A 27,419-nucleotide genomic window follows, 5' to 3' on the forward strand; every position below is an offset into this window, starting at 1 on the left:
TTTGTTGTGTTTAAATCAGTGTGGTGGTTATAGATACAATGCTGCTCTGACTACCTATCTTTGTTTTTTTGGTTTTTTTTTGTTGTTGTTGTTGTCTTTGTCTCTGGAGAAATACTGAAAACACAAGGCTGTGAAAAATTGGAAGAAATACTAGTAGTTCACTTACTAAATATCCATTATTGCACAGCAATTCGCTTGTGTAGACAGTTCAACCATTGCATCCTTTGGTGATTCTGGCATTCATTAGTTAAGGGGAATGATGGTCTCACACACATTTATCTTTCCCAACGTGTGTACATAATTCTGGTCTTTCAGGACTTTGAACTCATTAGTTTGATACCCTCCTGCAAAACAAACAAGGAATTTATTTCTACTAATGTATCACACTGCACACTGCTAACAGTGGTGCTATAATTGTTTTGGATTAAAAAAATAAATATAGAAATTATGTGTTTTCTCAATAACCTTTGGTTAGGTCATAGTTGGGGATATGTTTAATTGAAAATGGTTGCCTGGAAATTCATAGGAAGCAGTCAGAGAATTAGTGCCAAGACCCATATCACCACACCATCCTGATCAGATGTAATGTCAGGGGGGGGGGGGGGGAACAACAACAACTAACAAACATAGGGACAAGCAACTCATATCTGTACTTCGTTATTCACAAATTTTGCACATTCATTTTGATGACCAGTGTGTGCATGTCAAGGGTTTGGTGATGCATCAGTATTTGCTTCTCATCTTTTGTAATCATTCACTGTAAACCAGTCTTCATACGTATAAAGCATCATTTACGAGGCTTTCAAGTACGAGTCTGTCTGATGTATACCATCTTGTTCCATTTTGTATGATCAGGGGAGCCGAAGTTAAAGTCTACTTGTGTTTGTGCACCCAAAACTGAATACATGTAAGGACCCTAGGTGTGCTGCAAAAATAATCCCTCCCTAGGGCAGATTATGGTCTAAAGATAGAACTTCCACAGAGTTCCAAAGGCAAGTCATCCAGGACATGTTTTACAGTGGCAGCCATTTTGATCATGCCGGTATAAATCTTCAAGAAAGGAGTGAATGTGTGTGTAGACAAACGGTGGTGATAAGTGAGGAGTAGGGTCAAGGAAAGCAATTTGTTGTGCAATATCTTGTGTCTGTGTGTCCCCCTCTAAAATGGTTCTGTCCAGGTGAAAACATGCACCCCAGCCATGGGTTACAGCTTTGCGGGAGGTACCACTGATGGGCCGGGTTTCTTCACCTTTACACAAGGTAGGATCTGGTGTTTATCTCTAATAGGGCCCACAGAAGAAAAAAAAATCATACTACTTGATACCAGTTCCAGTGTGGTCAAACAGTTGTCGTTTTTAATCATTGGAAATAATGAATAGATTGTATTCTCATCAAATAAGGATTACTTGGGTGCATGCCATAGTATTGTCAGAGATCCCTATCTTTTCATAGAATCATCTTTGTAAATACCGATCTTTGTGTCAAATTCATGAAATTTTGAGGAATAAACCTGTAGTCCAAGGTATTTATATGATTTAGTCAGATTTTTCTCTGTTTTTGAGGCTTGTAACCAAAAGTTGTTTGCCACTGCATTGCTGTGCTTTTAGTAAATCAGAGATGAGGTTTTAAATTTGTAACAAAATAAGCCACCATGATACCCTGCTGTTTGTAATAAGGGCTGCTGTATGTGGCGCTATATGAACAAGTTGCTCTCCATTTGCCAAGTACTGTTTGTTGTTGTGCTGTAATGTTTATCATGTTTGTTACATGTATGTGTCATATTTCAATGTCTGCCACTCTATGTAATGAATTATGTGTACGTTTTCAGTTAATTACTCGTGTGTTATGTAATGTTCAGCACACTCTCAGTCTGCAATCAAAAAAAATGGGCAACAGTAAGATTATACCGCTGACAAAGTCTATTCAGACACGCACACACACTTAAACACACATGCAAAACAAATCAGTGTGATGTACAATTGGTCATGTTTAACTTTTGCACAAAAAAAAAAATAATTGCAGGCATTGTAATGGATTTCACATTGGTTAGACTAGCATTTGGGGAAAAAATATACAAAAATATACAAAACAAGTTGTGAGGGATTGCTATTTGGAAGAATGACATGTTGATTTCTTTAGCGATGTTTTGTAATGGAATCCATGGAAATGAGATAATTAAGTGGCCGGCATTTCGGTAAGTACCATTTAGTGTAATTTTGTATTTTCCATGGTCATGCTGTCGTGCCTCAATGCAATGAGTTTCATGCTCAAACAGTTTTTCTCATCCTGTTCATGATATTGTCTTCACTGTATCGACCATGTCTTGCCATCCAGTCATACATTGGCAGCTACAGAGCCTGTGATCGTGTCACAATGGTGAGTCATCGGGGTCAAATGCCATTTGTTCCCATCAGTTTCACTTTTTTTCATATTTTCACTTTTCTATAGCATAATGAAAGAGCGCTTGGCTTACCTACTTCTTTCAGAAAGCAGGAGGGAATGATATAACCCTTAAGATATGTCAGTAAGAGGTTAATGGAATGTGTACTTTTCATGAAAAATTAAATTTTGTGGAATTCTCTTTATATTTTCTTTATGTTGTTGTCCAAAATGATGTCATGAACTGCAGTTAGTCTTTTTACTCAGCAATGTTGGCACCAAAACTTTTAAATATTGATAACTTTTGAATCAATTGTCTGATTTATTCTGCTGATATTGCTGCTTTCACTCAATCTACATTTATATTTAGGTTTGGTTTCCTTTAAGGTAGGGCATGTGAGATTGATCCAAATAGCAACAAATACCATGTATCCATTTAGTCACTTGTCTATTGTGTTTTCATAGCCTAAATTGCCTTGTCAGTGTTCAAAGCGCTGTCCTATGCATACATCATCCATCAACATATGTCGTTTATTTTATCATTCACTCACAAGTCTTGTTATGTAGCTTTTCAGAGATAATCCTGGTTTTGCTATGTGTATTGCAACAAGGTCAAGGAAATGTGTAAGATCAAAAGAAGCATTCCCAATATTTGTACTAGATATGATGATTATGATGATGATTAACAGAATTTATATAGTGCCATTTGTCTTTAAAGACATTCAAAGGCACCCGGCTCCAACAATATGTCGCACATTTATTTATTCACAGCTATCAGCCAAATTCATGGCCCCTTCACTCTTTTAAAAGTTCTCAAGTAGAAATGGTCAGTTATACAACATCACCCGTGATGAAAATTAAAAATTAGTGAGAGTCATTGCTTTATCAATTTTGAAATGATGTCCCATTGTTGAATATTTCTTTCATTAAAAGATGACTTCAGATTTTAACATCAACCAAGGCTATTTGATTAGCTAATTTCACATTCAGCTGTTATTGAAAAACACAGAAGAAAAAAAACAACAATATTTTACAAGCCCAGTCTTTCATATACTTAGGATATCGGTTTTTGTGAAATATTTGTAGGCCCCCTATGGTGTGGTTAGTGCATGGGTTGCATGTTAAGTATCGTACGTTGTATGTTGAAATGGGCAGTTGCTGATTTTTTTTTTTCTATTTATCTGCCCACAGTTGTTGAAAAATCTCCAGATTTTAATAAATCTCCATTGTGATGAAATGTTGATGTTCACATGAATTCAACACTCCTGATGATTGGTGGATTGATCTTCCGTTTCCCAGGTGACACCGAAGGGAGCCCCATCTGGGATTTTGTTCGGAACGTTCTCAAGGAACCGTCAGAGGAGATGCTGGAGTGTCAGAAACCAAAGCCTGTTCTCCTTCCGACTGGAGAGGTGAGAGTTGGGCATCGTGGGTGGGGCAATATTGATTATGCAGTGGATTCTTGCTACTGTTACATGTTGCACGATGGGTGTTTATCCCTGAGTGGTTGGGGTGGGGGAATGCAGCACTGGTGGAATAGTCTGGATATGTATCAGACTACACCATCTCATGGTCATCATGAAGTCACCAACAGTGCAATTGTTTGCAGGAGGCCACACTGACACAGTGTATAAGTGATGCATCTATGACTTAAAGGGACTGTACAGTACCGGTTGAGGTGGGGATTCAGGTTTATAACATTCCTAAGTGAGATAATGAGAAACCTCTTATGAAATGTGAAAGAGCATGTAATTTTAAGAAAGATTCAATGTTTATTTGATGAAAATTGGTTTTCAAATGGCTGAGATATCCAAAAAAGTGATAATAAAAGGCGACAGGCCATGCCTTTTATTAGGATCTCTTTGTTTCACCTTGTTTTGGGATATCTCAGTCATTTCAAAACTGATTGTCATCAAATAAACTTTTGATACCCCTTTGAATTGCATGCTCTGTGACATCTCATGGAGTGGTTTCTGAATATCTCGCAAAATGTTAGAAGCTAAATCCTCACCTCAACCAGAACTGTACAGTCCCTTTAAACATTGTTAGAGTTTGATGATATATTATGCTTCATTTGTTGCATACCCCATGCGGGCAGCAAGATATTGTTGATCTTTTAAATGTAATAATGTAATGGGCATCCATTTTGTGACATATCATTATTGAAGTTGTTTTTTGTTTGTTTTTTTTGTAACAGGCTTTCCGACCATGGCAGTGGCACCCTCAAATCGTAGACACACAGATGCTGCGGATTGGCAATCTCTTCATCATAGCTGCTCCGGGAGAGTTCTCCACGATGGCGGGTCGGCGGTTGCGAAACGGTGTTCGACAGGTGATGAGCATTGATAAGCTGATGATGATAATGGTAGCTGAGCTTCTGTAGCACTATAATCAATGCTCCCAATGTGTTGTATAATTATCCATTTTACACACAAAGACATACTGACAGATTAAGTTCAAAGTAACGTAATCGACATACAACATACAACATTAAGCTGATTTGATGGTGATTGGATTCATTCACATGCATCATGTGTGATGAGATTGAGCAAACTTAGGAGATGAAACTGCAGCATTATCTTCAAGAATTAATGAGAGTAAGACCTAGCACCTTTTTGACGTATGAAATCTTAAAAGTGATGAAAACAGTCTGCTTCCTTTTTCTTCGTCTGAGACTGAATTTTTATCATTAGATCTTTTATATCTTCAAATTGTAGATGCATTACATCATGCCTTTAACTCTTAAATTGTAACAGCATTTAATCTGTGGTGCCTCTGCCAATGTAACTTGAATCAAAGAATTAGACTTCAGTGATTACGAGACTGACAGGTGCCAAAGGTATTCAAATACAAAAATACGTTCAGTGTGTTTGCATTTCTAACCACTCGGTAGTAAGTATTAAAACACAAAACAAGAAAAGCAATATAGACCTTCTAGGCCATTCTGTAGAATAATTTAGATGCATGAGTTGTGACACATAGTTTCCATCGTCTACCTGGTAAATCCACCAATGGAGGATAGTTTATAATTTGTGAACTAATAAATGATAGAGGGACATTGAGCTGAATGTGTGGTATGCAAGGCTAATGCTCATACACAAGACTTCTGCTGAAGGGTTATTTGTTGTATTTCATGAGATCGTTTATCGACACTTGAGCAGAATATCTGTATGGAATTTCCTCTGTTTAGGTTGTTGTCGTCACGTAAATAATATGTGATTGTGTGTCTGTTGCATTTTTGTCATTCAATACAAATATTGTTTCAATTTGTAACATGTCATTTAAATGTGAGGTCATCAGAAAATATGAAACCGTCATATGTGGTATAAAAGATAGTAACACTGTCTATGATTTGGAAGTTATATGCATTACTTCTTTGTTTGTTTCCGTTTTTCTGTAGAATCTCACTGCTAATGGGGTGCCAAGTAATGCTACTGTTGTAATCACAGGCTTGTCCAACACCTACACTCATTACATCACTACCCCTGAAGAGTATGCAGTAAGTATTGAGTTTTTGTTTGTTTGTTTGTTGTTGTTGTTTGTTGTTTTTTTTTGGGGGGGGGGGTGAGTTAGTTTGGGGGCTATGTAATGGAGATGTTGAAGACAGTCAATCTAGAGTAGTCTGTGTAGAACAGACTAGCTTGCAGTGATGTACTCTCTGTATGAACAGCCTTGAGGATGAATATATCTTGAATTTTCTTCCTGGTTTGTTTTACCAAGGAGACCACATTTGATTAGAATTGGTTGATTCTAAATGACTGGTGAGAAAGCAATAAATGCTTACAAATGAGCAACCACGGGACAGGCAGCTTTTAGTCACCCCCCCCCCACCCCCACTCCCCACCCCTGTGCCTTGTCCAGGGCTACACTTGTTACTGCTGCTTGGGGACTTGAACTGGGGACCTTGTGATTAAACAATAGATTGTCTGATGTCTTGGGCATTCTTTTCCTTTCTCTCAATAGAGGAACTGTTGTTTATACTAATTGTTCTGCAGTATAGTGGGTCTGGGCTCAGCAAAGTGTAGTTTGGTGGTGAGACATTTAAAGAGCATGCTATTTTTCTTTTCTAACATACAGATCATCTGATATGTGTAGTATGAATACCTGAATTAGTCACTGTACCAAGCTAGATTTAACATTGGGGAATTCCCCTACTGGTGGGAGTGGTAGTAAGCAAATAATCAACGTTGGTGAAGGTGATGGGACAAACTATCACTTCCGAGGCGATCTGGATGTAGCTATCTTTCCGAAGCGCAGCTGAGGAAAGATAGCGTACACATTCAGATCGCCGAGGAAGTGATAGTTTGTCTCATTGCCTGAAACTAAAAGTTGATTATTTGCTTTATATTCCACATCTAGGGTCCTAGAAATTCCCATTTTATTCCACATCTGAAACCGTTGGGGCTTAGGCTACGTGTGCGCGTAGATGACAAAACAATGAAGTTGCTGCGCGCACCGCGCGGCACCGAAGTGAAAGTGCGTTGCACTGTGTACTATCAAGTGACCTAGGTCACATGATAGTCCACAGTGCAACGCACTTTTATTTCGCGCGTACTCATCTTGCGTTAGGACTATGTGGACTGTGTGGAGATCAGCGAAACAAAAGGGACTATCAACATAGAGTGTAATGAACTTTTCTTCTCAGGTGATGTGATGGGCAAAACTACGTTTCATCACGTGATCAGCTCTGGACCAATCCTATTGCAACATTCTTAGTATGTGAAATATAAAGAAAGATACACACATACCATCATGCCATCACATGTTGTCAAGTGTGAGGAAGGAAATGACTGTGCAACTGTTTGATATATGTCCTTGTACCAATGGTCTGATGCAGACACATTTCTTGCAGTTCCAGACCCCATTTCATAAAAATCTTAATCAGTGACAAGTTGTGATAGTTGTTATAAGCTACTGAAATCCTTGCATCCTATTGGCTGAATGCAAATTTGTTTTAGAAATGTGGCAGTTGTCACTGATAACAAGTTTTATGAAAAGGGACCCAGATCTGTATGAATGATGAAGCTAAATTATTTGTTCGAGTTTTGTTTTGAACGTCCTAATTACACTTTATCAATAAAAACAATGCAACTTCCACGATAAAAACAATCTGAAGATAAATCTCAAAAAGCAATACAATGTGAGGAAATGATGGAAACCTGTTGCCATAAAGTGAAAGTGTTAAGATTGATTCTGGTAGGTGCCAAGTTGATAGTAATGTGGCCATTGCAGATTCAACGCTATGAGGGAGCATCCACCATATATGGACCTAACACTCTGATGGCCTACATACAGCAGTACCAGATGCTAACTGATAACCTAGTCAATGTAAGTGAGCTGGAGGTTGTATCCCCTCCAGAACAATAATAGATTTAAAAGATTCATATGTACTTGATCTTGTGCTAAATGTTTGCTTGTGTGGCTCGGATGTTTGCTATTTGCTATTGTGAATTATGATCAGGCTGAGGTATATATCATTTCATTGACTTGTAGTAACCTTTGGCTTCAGTGAAGAGTGAAAGATTACCATTAAATGTGTGGTCCTATAGGTCAGCTTTCATGAAAGAGAGTCATAGTTTTTCAATGGAACATTTGCTTCTACCTGCTGTTCCAGGTTAAGGAGAAGAAATGTCTCTTTATGCAAAACATACATATAATCATGGAGAAACTATTAAAAAAAAGAAATGTATATATATATATATATAATATAAAATCATATATTGTTAACAGTACAACCTCCACCAAAAAATATATCAATATTACTGCATCAATGAACATTGCAAGTGGATATGCCTTTTATTTTATATCATGCTAAAAGAAGTCTAAATGGAATGAATATATCATGCTCAGGATTTTTTTTTTTTTTGAGCTGTGAGATATTCTGTTGTGTAAAATGATTATTATTTTCCTTTTTGGTTGTTTCATTGTCTTTTCACTGTTTTATGCTACCACCTAGGGTAATGAGGATGTCGAAGCTGGTCCCCTGCCCCCAAACCTTCTGCCTATTCAGCGCGGCATTATGCGTCCCACGCGTGACTCGCTCCCTGATGGCATAGAGGCGGGTTCTATTTACATTGACGTGGATCCAAAATACAGACAGGTACATTCAGAGACATAAACCTGTGGTACCCTCTTCTCCCCTTTTTTAATTTCATGAAAGAAATATTAATATCTTGGCCTTCTGCTTCACCAACAGATACAACAAAGGTTACAATATGAGAATACCCTTAATACCTCTAATGACGCCACCCTAGGAAATATAAATAGGTGTACAGGTACATTGAGTGATTACTGTTCTTTTTCCATACACAATGGCAGAAAGGGTTCCATGACATTTGCTCCTGTGACAATTGCTCCCATAAAACATTTGCATGTTAAGCCAAACTTAATTTAACCCACAAACGTAACCCTAACCCTAATCCTAATCCTCACATCAAACTAAACCTAAAACCCTATCACAACTGTAACCCTAACCCTACTATAAAAAAGTCCCTGGAGAAAACAAGACTGGAGCCATTAATGCAAAAGCAAATGTTGTGTCACTGACAGAAGGATGTTGTCATGAAATAGAGTAATAACCTTTACAAACTTTATTTAAACATTTCACCGATATTTATCCACGTGGAGTTTGCCTAATAGTTTAGATGATCTGCATTTAAAAGGGGAGAGATACCCAAATATGTACTGTAAAACAAGGAATGTTGGTGTGCATTTTAATTTCCCGAATTTCGCGAGTGCCAAGATTCGCGAAATTAAAATGCACACGAAAGTTCTTGTCTACACTATATGCATTGAATACCAGTAGGAATTTCACGAAAATTTCATGTCGCAAAAAAGGCTATCGGCTCCAGTTTGCGAAAATTTCATGCTGCAAATATACCATGTTTTACGGTATATGAATCGAGTGAATTCAGCAATATAAAAAGAATTGCACAAAATTTCATTTTTATAATAAAAATTCCACAATTCCTCAACATCTGATACTGACATATGTTAAGGGTAATGTATTCTCCCATCTTTTTGAAAGAAGTAAGTCAAGACTCAAGAGCTCTTTCATTATGCAGAAAGTGAAATTACGTTGATTTGAATGGCTTATGTAGTGGTGGGTCACATACACATCATATCCTAAAGAGAAAAAGATGTGGAATTGTTGACTTTCATGAGAATTTTCCCTGTACGAGAGAAGGGTCATTGCTGTATGATGTGTGGTTGGTCCATTTGTTCATTGATCCAAATTCATTTTATTAAACTTCTTTCGTTCCATAAATTTTATAGATATCATTTATAATCATTCATTTCATTTCACTCATTTCATTCATATTTTTCATGTCATTCACATTATTCAGTCAATGTATTTCAATTTCATTTATTTTTCTTTCATTTTGTTCATGTCATTTCATTCATTTCATTAAATTCAATGTCATTAATTTCAATTTCATTCCATTTATTCATTCATTCATATACTATTCTTTTGAATTCATTCATTATATCAGACTGAGCTCTACCATAATGTCTAGGGCTGTTTTGAGGAGAGGTATGAAAAACACAATAACAAAACTTTATTATATACCATTCTTTGTAAATGTGATTCCGACCTGCAATTCATACAGTATCTTTCTCCTCTTTTTTTGTAAGGGAAGGGGGATTTATTTGTGTAAATATTACATCACATTGTTGCTCATACTTGGCTAAAGCGGGGTTCCCACTATCGTGCGATCCATTGCGAACGCCACGATTGGACATTCGTAACTGATCGTGGAAAATTTGTTGAACTCGTCTGAAATTTCACATATGGATACGAGGTTATGCGAGTCAATACGTGTTGGTACGCTTGGATGCGATATTGTCACGATTGGTCTATTTCAAGTGATACGATCTGTCATGATCTGGTCTGCCGTTCAAATACGATCCAACAGGATTGTCCTGATTGAGTTCATGATTGGTACTGATCTAACGTGACCATTACGATCAGGATCCCCGATCTGGTACGTGCAGCAACGTACTGATACGTTCCAATACGAATACCGCGAACCAATACGGGCTGCTGAGATAAGATACGATATCTTTTACGATCGGGATCAGAAGCGACCCCCATTTAAGGCGCGATTGGACGCGAATGGGAATATTATAGTCCGGCAGACGATAGATTTCATTGTTTCCCTTAAGTTATGCAGAGTGATTAGGCCTATTAATTTTATCCACAACCATTGATGATGGCAAGGCTTGACAGGTTGACAATGATGACAACGTAACCTTTGCAGTATTGCTAATGACGATTATGTTATCAGAGAGAAAGCAGCACCCAGCCCAGCCATAACGTCAGATAAGCCCTCGTTTTATATCAAACGTAAAGAAATTAATAGATTATTAAATCGACATGCTCACCCCCCCCCACAAAAAAAAAAAATAATGAAATCACAAACCCAAATACATAAGATCAGATGATTACCCCTCTTCCCCAGAAAAAAACAAACAAACAAACAGCAAGACAAAAATGACCTTTCTCTCCAATACATGAAGAAAATAATTATATGATGAAATGGAAGCTAAGACAGAGGATGGGATCATTTTGAATGTTATGTAACATAGTATTATGTGTTATATACGCTCAATATAAGAAAGTTAGCCGAATGGATAGTATTGCTTATGTGTTCGATTTCATATCCGCAAAGTGTATGAATCAATATGTCTTTTTATTTCAAAATGTCGTTATCTCATGGGTTATTAAAAGTTTGGTTTATTCGGCTTGATTTAGTGTTTTACGTAACAATGTTTAACATAAATGATACACACACATAACAGAAAAGTGACTCCCTAATCAAAATGATGTCACTTTTTAACAAAAAGGAGGTTTTACGCAAAATTATTTCGCAGGGGTATATTGCTACACTTATTGAATAACTAACTGTGAAAAATAATAAGAGTGATCTTCATTGTCATAATCGTACGAGTGATCTCACATCCACGACAATGGTCACTTTTACATTTGCAGTAATAATGAGAGTTGAAAATAACCATTTTCCTCTAAGATTATGCTCTACCAAACATACAAAAGAGACATTGAAAAGTGTCAAAATAGATGTAAAGGGGTCACACGATGGCTGATGAAACAACAACTCTTAATTACTATGTACGATACACAAACAGCAGGATACTGCACCCCCCCAACAAAAAAAAATGTAATATCCTTTTAAAAATCAACCATTTGCCTTTGATATGTACCCATTCAAGCACGATACATTAAATTATTCTCATCTTTGTACTGACGTTAGTCAATACGTGCAGACATCCAATTGCCATTTTATTTTTGCTCATTTTTTGTTTTCGTTACAAAAGTTATCCCATATCCTGTTTTGTGTGTCTGTATAATGGTAATAGCGACTCAATAATGAAAACATCATTAACATAATGTATGAAAACATCTAAAAATCTGTAATACAACTTTCATTTTATGAAATCATTAAAAAAAATTAATGTGATAATGTACCTTAAAAATTACGACAATTAAACCCCACACCGTCATACAATTTACCGTTTGGAAATAATGATCTAAAGATGCAGGCTACCACCTATCAGAATACAAAATAAATCAATGTATGAGTAAAATAAGGGCAAATGGGCAAATAATAATAATAATAATAAGCGGAAGTGAAGTGAAAAAGTCGATTCCGATCAACATGATTAAGAAGCACGATTAGAAGAGATTTGCTGCGTTTGGATACGATCCTAGACGATCTGATGCGATGATCACGATCAAACACTAATCGTGTTAATCTTAGAAAATTTTTGAACTGTCCAAAATTTTCCAACGATTAACACGATTGCCACGATTGACCTTAAGATCTGATACAATCTGATAAGACCACCACGCTTGCTGCACGATTAAGACCACGATTTTAATCGTGCCATCAAGACAATCATGATAGTGGGAATCCCGCTTTAGAGTGTAAACAGAGCAGATAGCCAACTTTGCATCATTGAAGAAAGATGTGCTATATTGATGCTGATGGAGAAAACATATGGAATGCTTTGTCCGCAACGTTTTAAGTGCTAGTGAGGGAGATTATAACTCCCAAGACCAAGTTTTGAGATTGAAAACTTCCCTAATGTAGCATTTCAAACTAGGAAGTTAGAATTTTCTGCATATTCCAGGCAGCAAATATTTATTTTTAGTCAGTTAGTCAACATACTTTGAGAACATACCTTCAACTCATCTCAGAAAGTCTGCTGAGCCTGAGGGACATTTTTTTTTTTTCAGGCATTGCAAAGGCTGGTGTCAATTGTGCTAGAACTGTGTTTGAACTGTCATCATTCTGTCAGTTGGTATCCTTGCCATATAATGCAAGAAAATTAGAATGTTTCCCCTTTGCAGAACACTGCAAAACATTGCAAAATGTTCTGCCCATGGGCAAACAAATCAAAATATTCCTCTACCAAATGATTATGTTCATTCAATTGCCGACTGGTGTTTGACCAACCCGTGACAGCCCACTGAATGTAAGAGTGTCTGTTGCTTTTACAATGATTTTATTGATATTTTCAGGGCTCCGTCGTGACAGCTACATTCTGGGCCGTCAGTCCTCGCAACGATCCTGTTAAAATGGTAAAAAGGGACACATTTCTGAACACCATTTTAAATGGTTACATTGGCTGTCTTAGTCTATTATTACTCTTGTTATTCTGACCTGAAGTAGAACATCTTGTGGAACTTTTGATACTTGTTGTTGCAAAAACTGCATTTAGTTCAGATTAACTTCAGTGAGAGGAATGTGCAAAAGTCAAACAGACAGGACAATAAATGCTTCAGTGTCATTAAGCTTACTAGAAGTTGTTTTTCACTTGTTTTGCTTTATAAAATGGGTTCAAGAATGTAGCCAATTGGAAGCGCTGAAATGAGTCACGTGTGCGTGCATTAATTTCTCACTAACATGCACGGCCTGACGTCACAATGTTTACACAGCAGTGCGCACTCAATCAGTTGTTACAAGTGCGTCGCGCGCAACTATACGCGCTGTCAATCCTGTAAAACTTCTAGTTCGGGCTGCCGGCCGGCCTTTCTTGTGTGCATAACATGTGTGGCGTACGTATACTCTTATACGTACAGTACTTATATGAGCAGGATTTCCGAGTGCGTAAATGTGCGTAAACGTGCGTAAATGTTTGGGACGAACATCTTCGGACATCTTGACTCTTGAGCGAGTGCTACATGTAGCTGACTGGTATTGACCCACAAAGGTACGTGAAAAATGCTGTTAGTGTTCGACCCATTTTATAAAACAAATGATGCACAGGATTATTTCGTGGCGTTAGTGGATATTTACAATGTAGTGCAACATGCACTCGGCTTCGCCTCGTGCATGTTTCACAATTGTAAATACCCTCGAGTGCGCTACATCTCCACTAACGCACTCTATCCTGTGCATCATTTGTATAATAACGGTGGTATTTGGTCACAATCACATATAAAATAAAATAAGTTAAGCAATGATGTCATTGGTACACATCCCTCCATTTGGTTGAAATGTAATTGGTCATACTGTGGAAAACCTTTGTCAGTGATGTACCAATGTTAATCTCTCCAAAAGTCATCATTTCTAATTCATTTAACTCGTCAGTAATGATTGATGTTAATGATGATGGTAGTTTTTTTTTTCCCCAGATTTCATTTTTTGAAAAAAAATATCAAAGATTTGTTTGTTCAGCAATAGACTTTTAATGTATTTTCCCCTGTAATATATATTTTATAACTGTAAAAACTCCATAGCGGCAGTGCTATTTAATTTCCGTAATGTGTCGACTACTCTGGCACAGCACAAGCTCTATTTGGTCGTACACAAAAATCATGTAGCACTGCCTTTATATCCAAACTACAGTAGTTTTGTAGAGTTTCTCAGCAATTATTTCATGTTGCTAAGCTCTAAAAATGCATTGCTACTGTGAAGTGACAATGTTTTAGTCATGATAAAAAGGGAAAAATTAGATGGATTACTAGTATACAAATATCGACTGCGACTGAGGGAGATGGTAAAACTATTTGCACCGAGGTGCAAATAGTTTTACCATCTCCCGAAAAAAAGCAGTCGATATTTGTTTTATATCCCTCACGAGGGATTTATGCATTCAAAGAAACATGAGAAAAAGAAGTGATGACAGTGTGCCTACAATTGTACCTTACACGCGTTTCACGTACATTGCATGCATGCAGCGCTGCAAAATGTGCGATGTGAGAAATTTAGATATCGATCGCAGAATCGGCGATTGCGTGCAGATCGTGGATTCCCAAGTGCTAGATCACGCGGTACGCTCACGCTCGCGCTGCTGAGTACCGTAGATCATTGCATGATCGCAGTGCATGCACCGCACCTACGAAATTTAACAGGCCCTAAGAACATTAGAGATCTAAACGCTAGTCTAGGTCTAGTAGAAAAACCGGGTGATTGACTTACCAGTAATCAGTAGATCCGGATTAAGAATAGATCCCTTCTTGGTGTCCAGAAAAGAATGATTCATCAAAGTCTTGTAGATTCCACAGAAACGTTTTCCATGTCAAATTAACACTTTTAACAGCGTCGAACTATGAAATCTCCAAACAAAGTTAACGTAGAAACAGTTTGTCTCCAATTTCCAAACAAAGTTAACGCAGATGCAGTTTGTCTCCAAATGCAGAAACATGAACACATTTACAGTGACTAAGCATCACAGGTGGCATTACTAGGTCTGGTAGGCAAGGCCTACAACTGTATTTGTTGAAAATATTGACGGTACATCCGTGGAAGTGGTATTCTGGGCGTTGGTTTTTCGTAATGTTCATCGTGTTGGAGGCTCTGGTGGTGCTTCCAGTAGTGACCGTGGTGGTGTCCGTGGTCTGCTCTTGTGGAACACATGGAAATGAACTATTATTGGGTACTTGATCGAAAACCTGCTCCAACTGACTATCAGTTAGTGGTAGCACATTGTCAGTCTCAGGTTCAGCACCCATGTCCTCAGTGAGAGTTATCTTTGATGTAGATGGTTGTTCTTCAACATTTGTCTTCGGGTACGTGGAGTTTGCGTAGATTCCTGACAATGTTTCTGACATCTTCTTTTTCTTGGCTTCACTTGTGCGGGCGTAGTTCTTGATAGAACTTTCAGCTCTATGGCCAGACACTGTCATTATGTCTCGAGATGGATGTCCTGCCTCATCTAGAATTGAGATGCTAGTTGCTCGCAGGGAGTGATTTGTGTAGATTTTGCAGCCTGCTTCTTCGCAGATTCTCTTTACATTGAGCCCAATGTATTCCTCCCAAGAGGGGCATTTGCGTACCAAATGGCATCATCGGTTAGCTGTGCTTTTGATTTTGGCCTTTGCCACATCCATTTACAGTTACCATTCAGTTTGGACAGGTACATTTTGAGGCTGGCTACAGGGCAAAGTGGATTTCCCGGCAAAGAACACATCTGTCCTCCCTGGCTCTTATCGTCATCATCTGCATGGTTTTTGGTATGCATGTCACGGAGTGTAAAGTACTCACCGTCACTTCCATTAGCTTCATGAAGGATAAAATCTTCTGGCGTCATATTCCTCAAATTCTCCATACCGTACCTCTGTTGGCAAAGTAAAGCATGGTGTCAAGGAAAACCTTCTTCTGGAGACCATCGGGAGATTTTAAGTCTAGACTTTGCAGAATCATTGTCATGTCATCCTCTGAAATTGCAGGGTGATGTTTCACAGCAGCATGGCCTGTTGCTTTCAGATTTTTCACTACGGCTTTGAAAGTTTTTCCACTTCTCGAAAAGGATTCATCCTTGGTAATGTCCACGTTTCTTGTCTCCAAGAAATGCCTTTGTAGGCTAAATCGCAAGGCTTGCATAGTTTTCTTGCTGTAGAATTCTCTGTTTTGATTCCGAGCTCCCACATAGAATTGGGAGAGAAGAAGGTTAAGAGCTTCGTTATCCAGATTATCGACATCGTCGTCAAAGTTGGCGTTTATTTCCTTACAGAAATCCCGGGAGACAGAAAGTCCGTATCAGATTTGTTTCTTTGTGCTTTTGCTGTCTTTTCCTTCGTTAAATTTCAACAATTCTTCAACATCTAATAGGTGAAAACGGGGCTGGTTGTCGGCCATTTCACCACGGTCACTACTGGAAGCAGCCATTTTTTCGATTGGTTGGCTGGATTATGGATCAATGGATCGAGATCCTGCATGCACATGCTAGCGCTGGCGCTATTGAGACGTCTGCGCGATACGTTGCATGCGTACCGAAAGCGCGCATTCTGGCTACCCACTGCTCGCTAGATCTGTACGTCTACATACACAGGGTCTACACACTGCCAACAACCAAGTGGGCCTATGTTACGCGACGCAATTTGCGCGCATTTTAGGCAGTGCAAAAAATGTTTAGAATTCAGATATCGATCGCAGTATCGGCGATTGGGTGCAAATCGTGGATTCCCAAAAGTACTATATCCCGCTGGCTAGTAACCAATGGCACCGCATCCAGCTGCTCGTAGCTAGCTAGTAAAACTACACCATGTTCGTGCGCTGTACAATCCTATGGCAAGAAGCTTAACATGAGGGATATATAATACCGTATATACGCTCTGCTCATGCTAGCTGCACAGTAACTCTGCATTACAGGAAGTACACAAGTCAACGCCAAAAGTGTGACCTCCGTGTGTTGCGCGTGGGTGCTAAAGATCACCTCTTTCATTTGCACGCAGCATACGGCCAGCGTACTGACCCACCCACCCATGACGAAATGTTTACATTACAGTCTGACCTCTCCTTTCCAGCCTCCCTTTATCCGGATTCCTCTGATATCAGGATGCGATGTCAGCATGATTTTTTTTTTCAATCTAATAATTATGTGGAAAAGGGGTATTTCAAATTCAAAATGAAATTCCCACACAAACTCGTATGAATTATATATTAAACCCAACATAATATGCATAAATCCACATCTAAGTTTCATCTAAATAAAATGTATTCACACATTCTCTTCCCCCAAGTGATCACAGTGTACGCTACCTGCAATAAGTAACATGTGTAGCTACCATTGGGTAGGAAGCTTCATGTATTAAACATCGAGTCTCCCAAACCCAGCAAAATCCCTAATCTGGATGAGCGCTGGTCCCAATATGTCCAGATAGGAGAGATCAGACTGTATATGCAATGTGGAGAATTACGTCATCACTTGCCTCTATGACTGAGACCAGTATAACTGGGGGGAAAAATGGTCAAGTGAGCTTTCAAAATTTTGTAACGTTTGTATCTTCATTGAATGAAATTAAACATTTGCTATTCTGTGTACTTGATTTTACTCTTAAATTATTTCAACTTGAACGTAGAGTGAAAATTCTCTAATTCTCTCTCTCTCTCTCTCTTTCTCTAAAAAAGAAAGATAGAATATGCATTAGGATTGTGCATAATTTCAAGTATGGACATTCATTTCTTGAAAAAAAAAGAAGAAAAATGTGTACTGGTATATCTTTTACAATGAATCAAAGATGAGAAGGAAAAGAAGACCAAACAGAGCATCAACAAGATGCAAAGGTCATTAAAAAATGTGTACTGAGTTATTTGCAAAATATCTGTCACATTTTTTAGTGATATCCAAACGCATTGAAAAAAAAGTAAAGCAGCTCGTGTTTGTCAATAATCATGCCATCAACAAAGTTTGAGCAGACATGATAGAGGAGATATACCTTCTCCAAGCCAATGCTCTTTACTTGTCTTTTGTAGTTGGGGGATACATTTTTGACTGTTGAACGTGGGACTGGTCTACAGCGGGAGGTTTTCTACACCGACAATGACTGGTGTACAAGGTATGTGGAAATAATATAATCTAGTATTACAGTAGGTCTACAAGTGTATAGTGAAAGCAATGGGGTCTATTTACATTAGTACATTGCATTGTTATTAGCTCATCTGAGCTGAAGGCTAAGTGAGCTACTGCGATCGCTCTTCGTCCGGCGCCCATCGTGCGTCGTCTGTCGTGCATTGTCTGTCATGCATGTGTTGTGCGTCGGGCATGCATAAACTTTTTACAATTTCATCTTCTTGGGAACCCCATGAACGATTTTTACCAAACTTGGCAGGTAGTATCCCTTGGGGGATAGAATCTCAATTTTTTCAAATGGGCAGGCACCGTGCACCCAGGGGAGTGGGGTGGGATGGGTCCAAATGGGGACTTAAATTATACATGGTCATATTCTTCTTGAAAACCCCTTGATGAATGTTAATCAAACTTGCCAGGTAGAGTGCCAGGGGGTTAACATCTCAATTTGTTCAACTGGGCACCATGCTCTCCTTGGGGGCCCCTAGGGACCCAACCCCCCCCCCCAAAAAAAAAAAAAAATCAACAACAACAACAACAACAACAAACAAACAAACAAACAAACAAACAAAAATTAAGGAATATTTACAAATCTTCTTCTCTAGAACCAGAAGTGATAAATCCAAATGCAGACCTAAATTGTACACTTTCATCTTCTTGCTGAAAACAACATAATGAATTTTCACCAAACTTGACAAGTATCATTTGTGTGTGTGTGTGGGGGGGGGGGGGGAGATAGGATCTCAAAGTGTTTAAATGGGTACCATATGCTTTCCTTGGGGGCCCCAGGGGCCTAAACCTCCTAAATCAAGGAATATTTAATAATATTCTTCTCTAGAATCAGAAGTGATAGAACTTTTAGTCTTTGTTTCCAAACTGCATAGTCCAACCTTCTAAAAAGTACAATGTGCCTGGCAGTTTTTTTTTTTACCAGTGTGATGGAACATGCAAATGGACACCATGCCCCCAGCTCTCAAAGCTGCCCCTGCCCCAAGTTTCCAATGTTCTCAGGTAAAAGTCTGCAAGAATGCATGGAAGTTGAACTTGCGATACTCGGGTGAGCGCGATTGTTTGAAATATTTTGAATAAAGATATTGAGTGTTTCTAAAAAAATGCTGAAATTGGATTGGTGGTGAGTTACACATTGTCTGTATTCTTTTCATGGTTGACAGGTTCTACTGGGAGAGAGACCATAATGGTCACATCACTCCATGGCAAGCCACAGTCTACTGGGAGATCCCCATGGATGAACCACTCGGTACCTACCGCCTCTGCCACTTCGGCTACACAAAGTTGGTCACATTTACATTGCCTTATGATGGTTGCTCCAGCTACTTTGATGTGGTCGGCAGTGACTATGTACGAGGGTGATATTGTCTGCATTATGATTTTGTCATTTTGTGATTGGTTGGAAGAATATGAGCTTCTCATAATTCATTCACATCCCATTATAGGCCAGTCAAAATATGACATGACCCCCAACTAATTGCAGCAGAAATGATTCTACTTGCATTTGACCTGGAAGAGCTATTAGAATAACACATTAAAAGTTCCCAAAAATTCGAGTGGTGGATCAGTGCCTAATTTGCATAAATGCAAAATGGCCGCCATACAACCTTATAAGTATTCATGTCTATATATCTGGACATAAAACCTGCAGAAAATAGATTCTGGTTTCTAAACCCGTGTTTTCTAGGTCAAGGAATACAATTATGATATCAGCAGTAACTGTCAAGCTTCCCTTTATACATTTCTACATATATTTGCATATGATTAAATGCAAAATGGCCGCCATATTGCCGCTGCAGGCTTATATCTCCATGTATTGAATCTGTAAAAGGTACCCAGTGATGGCGTCTGTGGTCTTCATTTTACTGTTGAGAATCACTGATGTAGGATATGTTCCATTCAGGAATAGTTACCTAAAAGTCACAAAAAATTTGCAAATATATTCATAATAATACATAAATATAATAATACATAAATCTATTCAAATTACTATCGTGAATATACTTTCGGATATATAAGAATACAAGCTGCAGAACGTTAATTGTACTGTAATGTCTACATCCAAGATTTCAATGGCAAAAATTGTGATAATACCATTCACAACCTTAATGATTATCCATACACCTAGTTTCATATTCTGGCATTGATTAGAAGCATTTTCTTGAGATAAAGCCTCAGGCAATAAACAATTGTAAGTAGCATCGAATAGAACATATTTTTGTTTAACTTTAATCTCAACTTATTTTCCGAAGTGTGCTCAATAGGTATATAAATATTAAAGTCTCAAATTATGTGGTAAAAATTGTTAAAAATAATTTATGATTGCATGATATTACATGTTTTATATTAATTGTAATTTGCCCTCATGTTTAATGCTTATACTTGAGTCTATGTTGCAATACTTCTATTTCTTTCTCTCTTTTTTTTTGCCGGGGGGGAGGGGTGGGGCACATCATCAAGATCATGATTATCCATGAGCTACTCTAGAAAAGTTTCATGAGTTTGGAAATTTGTATAGAGGATGTTCTTGTCGTAATTAGGGTACCTAGTCACTCACTGATTTTCTGTATAAAAGACCCAGGGGTGTAGCGCTCACTCGCGCATCTCAAGTTCACCTTCCGTGCATTCTTGCAGATTATTACTTGGGAGAAAGGAAATTAGAAGACTTTGGGAATCTCTAGAGCCATATCTGGAAGCCTTTGGGGACCTCCAGGGCCCAGGGAGGCATGATGTCCATATATTCATGACACTAGCGATAACACGTATAGTACTAAGTTTGTTGAAAATTTGACCATGTGTTTTCAAAAAGAAGATCAGAAATCAAAAGTGGCCCCAATAATTTGGTCCAAGCTCCAGGCGGCAGCGCCTATAGATAAGATTTTAGGTGCCTTTGGGCATCCTGTGGTCTGCGGGGATGGGGGTGGAGGGGGGGGGGGGTGGGGAATGGATGGTACCCATTTTACCAATATTTAACCAGATGATGAAGATGATGAAAGTGTGAAAATTGGTCCCTTTTTGAAAGTATGCTTAATACACTCACCGATGTATTTACTCAATGCTCTTTTGGTTTCATAAAAGCAGTGACTCTAAGTTCAGAGGGGAACATGGTGCCCACACATAGAAAAAAAAAAGAAAAAAATATATACATAAATGCGCAATAATTCAAAAGGAAGATGATAATGCAAAAGCAAACTAAAAACTATGCAGTCGCCAAGATATTTAACTGTATACTATACTGTATACCTAGCTCTATCACACCTGGTTCTACAATTTGTGTGTGTGTGTGTGTGTGTATGTGTGTGTGTGAGAGAGAGAGAGAGAGAGGTTTTTTTTATGATAGAATCTTGAATTTCAGGGTTCTTGGACCTTTTGGACATGGTGCCTATTTGAACAACTTGATAGTGTGTCATCCTTGGGATGCTACTCCCCTAGTTTGTTGAAAATCTGTTAGTATATGGGGCTTTTAAAGAGATTTGTCTTGAGCCTTTGGCTAAGATGAGTTTAAAATCTAATGATTCAAAGTTAATTGATTTCAAGAAAACTTTCTTCCATTTCCTGTATATCATTTTCATTTTCAAGCTTGCAAAAATACAGAATTGCTTAAGGCATGATATGTGATCTCTGAACATAGATCAATGATAAAAGTGCAAAACAAGTAAACTCGCTTACACACAAAGTATTCCATGCTTTTACCATACACTGCCATAAATTCTGGACTCGGGAAATGTGATATTTCAGTTGATTAATCAAAAGCAAACAGGATCTCGGCTTCATTTCATGCAGACGTATAGAAGCGTGGTAAGTCTCATGTTTGTTGTAAACTGTGTCGATGCCTTTCAAGAATCCTCCTTCGAATGTTCAAATGTCACCAATTTGACCAGCATCATCTGACTCCTCACATATTTTAGACATACACGATTACAAGTGCCTGATCTATAATGGGTCATATCTGCCACTGGTGTAAGTGCAGTCTAGTCTGTTTGCCCTGCAACTACACTGTCATTTGCTAACAGCCTGTCTTGCAGTAGCATCAGACTTCCTTCAGGAGTTTCTTAATAGCTGCAGCTTTGTCTGTAGTAATCAGAACATATTTTTAATTAAACATCCTCAAATCGTCTCAATTCCAATGATTGTATGTCATTTCCCTTCCACTGTTTAACTTAAAGAAATGCTGCTGCTGAAGTGGAGGGAAGGGATCTTTTGGAAGTGTTGGGGACATGATGTTATGTATTTTGTTTCTTATCTAACTTCAGACTTCTTTTTCGCCAGCAAAATTGAATTCAGCCTTCATGCTGCTCGCATTTCCGAAAAAAAAAAATTGTGTGTTGCTGGAAGTTTTCAACGGTGTGAAGCCTTAAGACAATAGGAAACATTTCTTTGAATAAAGATGAAGATATGATAACATGAAAAATGGTAAAAGTAAGACTTATCAGAATTTATGTAAACATGGTGTCGTATGAGCTTGAAGCCGACGAGAAGGATGCTGTTTGTATTGATCGACTTATGAATCCAGTGTACTAGTAACAGAAATGTTAAGGCATTTCTTTTTTTTTTTATCTGGCCGTGAATCACAATGTTTTACATTTTTCAGAAAGTCACTTGGTGAAACCACACAAAAATATAGCAAAATCCACTTCTATACAAATTATCACAGTCTATTTGACTTACGTTCCATTGGTCATTGATAAACATGCTTTGACCAAAAGTTTTGCAACAAAAGACACAAGTATCGACTACACATGGAGGCAAATCATCACAGGTAAGAACTAGAAATGTCGCTTTGGCGACTGGTATGCCTCCGCCATAATGCATGATTTTCCCAATAGGTCTAGATAGTACATGTGGACACTGTGTGATTACATTTTCACAAAATTGGCAAAATATTGGAATGACAAGTTTGTCACAAATGTGTTGAATGTTCACCTTCCTTGACGTAGGTTTAATTGAATGAATAGGAGAGCATGTATCTAGGGATTTAAGGACTTTAACTTGACTTTGACCCATTCATACATTTAGGCATTGAGTAATTTTCAAGGTACAGGTGTGGAGAAAAAGTGCAATTTCTGAATTGAATAGTAAATTGTTGCCATTTTCATCTGGCCCTTGACCCTAAAATTCATAAGATAATTACTTTCAGGTAGAACATGCATAATATGTACTAAGTTTCAAGGTAACTTGAGCCACTTCCGAGATATGGAGGAAAAAGTTAGTTCAGCACTTTCACTTGATCTTTGACCTTTTGACCTTTGAGGCAAAAAGAGAAAAAAAAAAACTTTCCAGAGAATTTCTATTAAGTTACACACGCATACACCAAGTGTAAAAAAATAACCCTGCTGGCATTGCATAAATATGAGGGTAATAGTAAAATTTTGAAGTCTTGCACTTGACCTTTGACCCCTGACCTTTGACCCCATGAACCCTACATTCTCTAGATAATCACTTCCAGTCAGTACATGTATATACTATGTTCCATGAAGATACCTTGAACAATTTTCCAAGGTACGGAGAAAAAAAAAGAAGTTTTAATATTTTTACTTGACCTTTTGACCTTTGACCTTTGACCTCATGACCCAAACTTTCACCAGAGAATCTTGATTGGGTAATACATGTATACACCAAGTTTCAAGAAAATCTCTTCAGGCATTCAATAGATATGGTGGAAATAGTGAAATTTTATGTATTTGACCCTGACCTTTTGACCTTTGACCTTTGACCTAATGACCCAAACTTTCACCAGAGAATCTTAATTGGGTAAAACATGTATACACTAAGTTTCAAGAAAATATCTTCAGGCATTCAATAGATATGGTGGAAATAGTGAAATTTTATGTATTTTACCTTGACCTTTTGACCTTTGACCTCGAGCATGTGCACCCAAAAGTTGATAGGCACAACTTCACCCCCTAATACACATACATGCCAAGTTTCATTAGGATACCTCAACAGGTTTCGATAGTTACCTTGTCCACAAAATTCATTACGGACGGACGGAAGGACGGACGGACGGACGGAAGGACGGAAGGACGGACGGACGGACGGACGGACGGACGGACAACCCGAAAACATAATGCCTCCGGCACCACTTCGTGGCGGAGGCATAAAAAGATGTTTGACAAATATCTGCTGAGTAATTTCAGACCAATTTTCGTGTACCGTAAGCACACTTTGGAAGCTACATGAGAGATAAATGAAAATAAATGATAGATGAAAAAAGTATTGCAATACAGACACAGATAAGTATTTAACATGAGGGAAAATTATTAGATTACATGTTGTTACGAGATATTTTAAACAATTCCCACTACATGAATATGTTCAGAGGCTTAATCTGAAGAAAGTGTAATGTGAGTATTATCATGATTACAGCACGTTTAATCAATACAGATTTATAAAACTGTTGTAGGTGAAAGGATAATTATTAAGGTTGCGAATGGTGTTATGCCAACATTTTTGCCCTTGAACTCATGGTTGCAGGCATGATAAATTATGTAATGTTCTGCAGGTTTTATACGTGTACGAGTTGTATCTCTGTATATATTTGAGAATTCATGGTAGGTTGTATACATGTATTACATCTATATAAACTTGAGTATACACGGTAGTAATTTGACTTAATAGATTTATAAAATGTAAATTTATGCAGATCTTTAGCGACTTGTTCCTGAGTGTACTATATTGATTCTAAGCAGTAGAATTAAGACCACGGACAAGGGGCTATTCACAGATGAAATATACAGAGACATGGGCTTGCACAGGCAATATGGCAGCCATTTTGCATGTAATTACATGCAAATATATGCAAAAACTATGTATAGGGATGCTTGAAAGTTACTACAGATATCATAATTGTATTCCTTGACCTAGAAAACATAGGTTTAGACACCGGAATTTACTTTCTGTGGGTCATATGTCCCGAGATATAGGCATAAATAGGTTATGTGGCAGCCATTTTGAATTTATGCAAATTAGACACTGATCCACCACTCAAATTTTAGGGAACATTTAATATGTTCTTTCAATACCTCTTCCAGGTCAAATGCAAGTGGAATCGTTTCTGTTGCAATTAGTTGGAGGTTAACCCACTTTTTGTCATAGTTTGACTGGACTATTATTTCACACCATCAAAAATGCACATTGTTTGTGAACATCCCAGCAATTTTTCAAACCTTTTTTTCAATCCTCTTTGGAGTCTCAATTCTGTTGTTTTAATACAATGATAACGTGTGCCTTGGGGAAGCTCTTCTTAATTGTTGGAAGCTCCTGAGATAAATCTCAGTCATTGTGATGTATTTTGTCAATGCCTGTATTTTTTTATTATCTGTGTAAAGTCCACAAATCATCTTATCTATTGAAGTGATTTATATCAAGTACCACGTGAAGAGTTTAAAGATTATCAACATATTGTATATATATATGAATATATACATTATGTATCAAAAGTGTTTTTCTTGAGCTTGTGTACAGTCCAATTCTAAAGGAAGTATTGGTTTGGACCTTTGTATCTTAAGGATCTTCTACAAGCTGCGATTATGAGGCTGTAATTAGCATTTAAAGTGGAATTCTTCTATCACAAGTTTTAGTCACGAAGACAATATGCTTACCCATGAGGAAATCTATTTCACTTAAATACATGTAGTACATGTGTAGTAAAATAGAGAATGGGAATGGTGTTGTGTCAAAGGAAAATGGAAAAAAGGATACAGATTTTTTTTTTTTCTCGAAGCATTACCTCTGGTAAGTTATGGAGCACGACGGGACAAATTATGAAGTTGCAAAGGCTCCTTTAGACCAATTAAAAACAGTGGAATTGGGTTGCCACAGATGTTGCACCAAAATTTCTTGTACAAATATGATGCTGTTTGCCTCCACTCAAAATGTGTCATGCTGTTCTGACAGTTGCTCATCAGACAAATGTAAAAAAAAAAAACTAGAAATGTGGCTATGGCGACTGATGCCTCCGCCATAATGCATGATTCTCCCAATAGGCATATTATAGTACAATGTCTTCACAATGTGTGATCCATGACACTTTCACATAACTGGCAAAATATTGAAATGACAGGTTTGTCAGAAATGTCTTGAACTGGGTTTGCTATAATTTTCTAAGAGTGCAGGTACACATATTTGGGGAATTGAGAATTTTTACTTGAATTCTGACGGACCTTTTTATAAGTTCATGCGTTGAGTAATTTCCAAGGTATGAAGAAAGAGTGTAATGATGGTACATTTTTTTTTTTTTTTTTTTTTGGGGGGGGGGGGGAGAGCATTGAAACCTGGCCTTTGACCCTTAACCTCTGACCTTTGACCTTCTGGCTGGAAATTTCCAGGAGAATCTCCATTAGGTAATACATGTATTAAGTTTTGAAACTAATAATGCAAGCATTATATAGTTAGTATATGAGAAAAATAGTAACATTTTGAGGAGTTGACCTTGACCTTTGACCCCTGACTATTGATTCATGACCCCTAAATTCCCTAGATAATCTCTGCCAGTCAGTACATGCATATGTACCAAGTTCCATGAAGATACATTGAACCATTTGCGAGAAAAGTGATATTGCAACATTTTCACCTAATCTTTGACCTTTTGACCTTTGACCTTATGACATGAAACTCTCTTTGGAGAATCTTTACACAGTAGTACATATCCACACCAAGTTTCAAGAAAATACCTTTGGGTATTGCATAGATCTGGGGGAAATTGCAACATTTGTAGCATTTGACCTTGACCTTTTGACCTTTGTCCTCTTGCCAATGTCACTAAAATCTACTCAACTAATTGTCCCATCATACATCATCCTTGGACCAAGTTTGGTGAAAGCTGCTTCATTCAGTTTTGAGTTATCACGTAAACAGATAAATTTTAGGATTTGACCTTGATCTTTGACCTTTGACCCCTGTCCGATTTCACTGAAAAACTAATCAAATAATTGTCCCATCATACATCATCTTTCAACAAAGTATGGTGAAATTTGCTCCATCCAGTCTTGAGTTATCGCGTAAACGGTTACAATTTCATGATTTGACCTTGACCTTTGGCCAATTTCATCCAAACTCTAATCAAGTAATTGCCCCATCATACTTGAACCAAGTTTGGTAATATTCCAGTAAATATTACTCAAGTTATCGCGTAAATGAAAGCGGACGGACGTACGGACGGACGGACAACCCGAAAACATAATGCCTCTGGCACCACTTCATGGCGGAGGCATAAAA

General features: G+C 37.9%; 1 protein-coding gene across 1 annotated transcript in view; it reads left to right on the top strand.

Moving 5' to 3' along the window:
* The window catches only part of LOC140228841 (putative neutral ceramidase C), a 103,786-nt gene that overhangs the window by 11,464 nt on the left and 64,903 nt on the right, over positions 1-27,419 (top strand). Inside the window, exons 9-17 of the mRNA XM_072309114.1 lie at positions 1,178-1,259; positions 3,678-3,790; positions 4,576-4,710; positions 5,779-5,877; positions 7,611-7,706; positions 8,335-8,478; positions 12,922-12,981; positions 18,101-18,183; positions 19,367-19,553. Coding sequence (XP_072165215.1) covers positions 1,178-1,259; positions 3,678-3,790; positions 4,576-4,710; positions 5,779-5,877; positions 7,611-7,706; positions 8,335-8,478; positions 12,922-12,981; positions 18,101-18,183; positions 19,367-19,553 — 999 coding nt within the window. The remainder of the gene's footprint in view (positions 1-1,177; positions 1,260-3,677; positions 3,791-4,575; positions 4,711-5,778; positions 5,878-7,610; positions 7,707-8,334; positions 8,479-12,921; positions 12,982-18,100; positions 18,184-19,366; positions 19,554-27,419) is intronic.

Source organism: Diadema setosum, chromosome 5 (assembly GCF_964275005.1).
Source record: "Diadema setosum chromosome 5, eeDiaSeto1, whole genome shotgun sequence".
Classification (NCBI taxonomy): domain Eukaryota; kingdom Metazoa; phylum Echinodermata; class Echinoidea; order Diadematoida; family Diadematidae; genus Diadema; species Diadema setosum.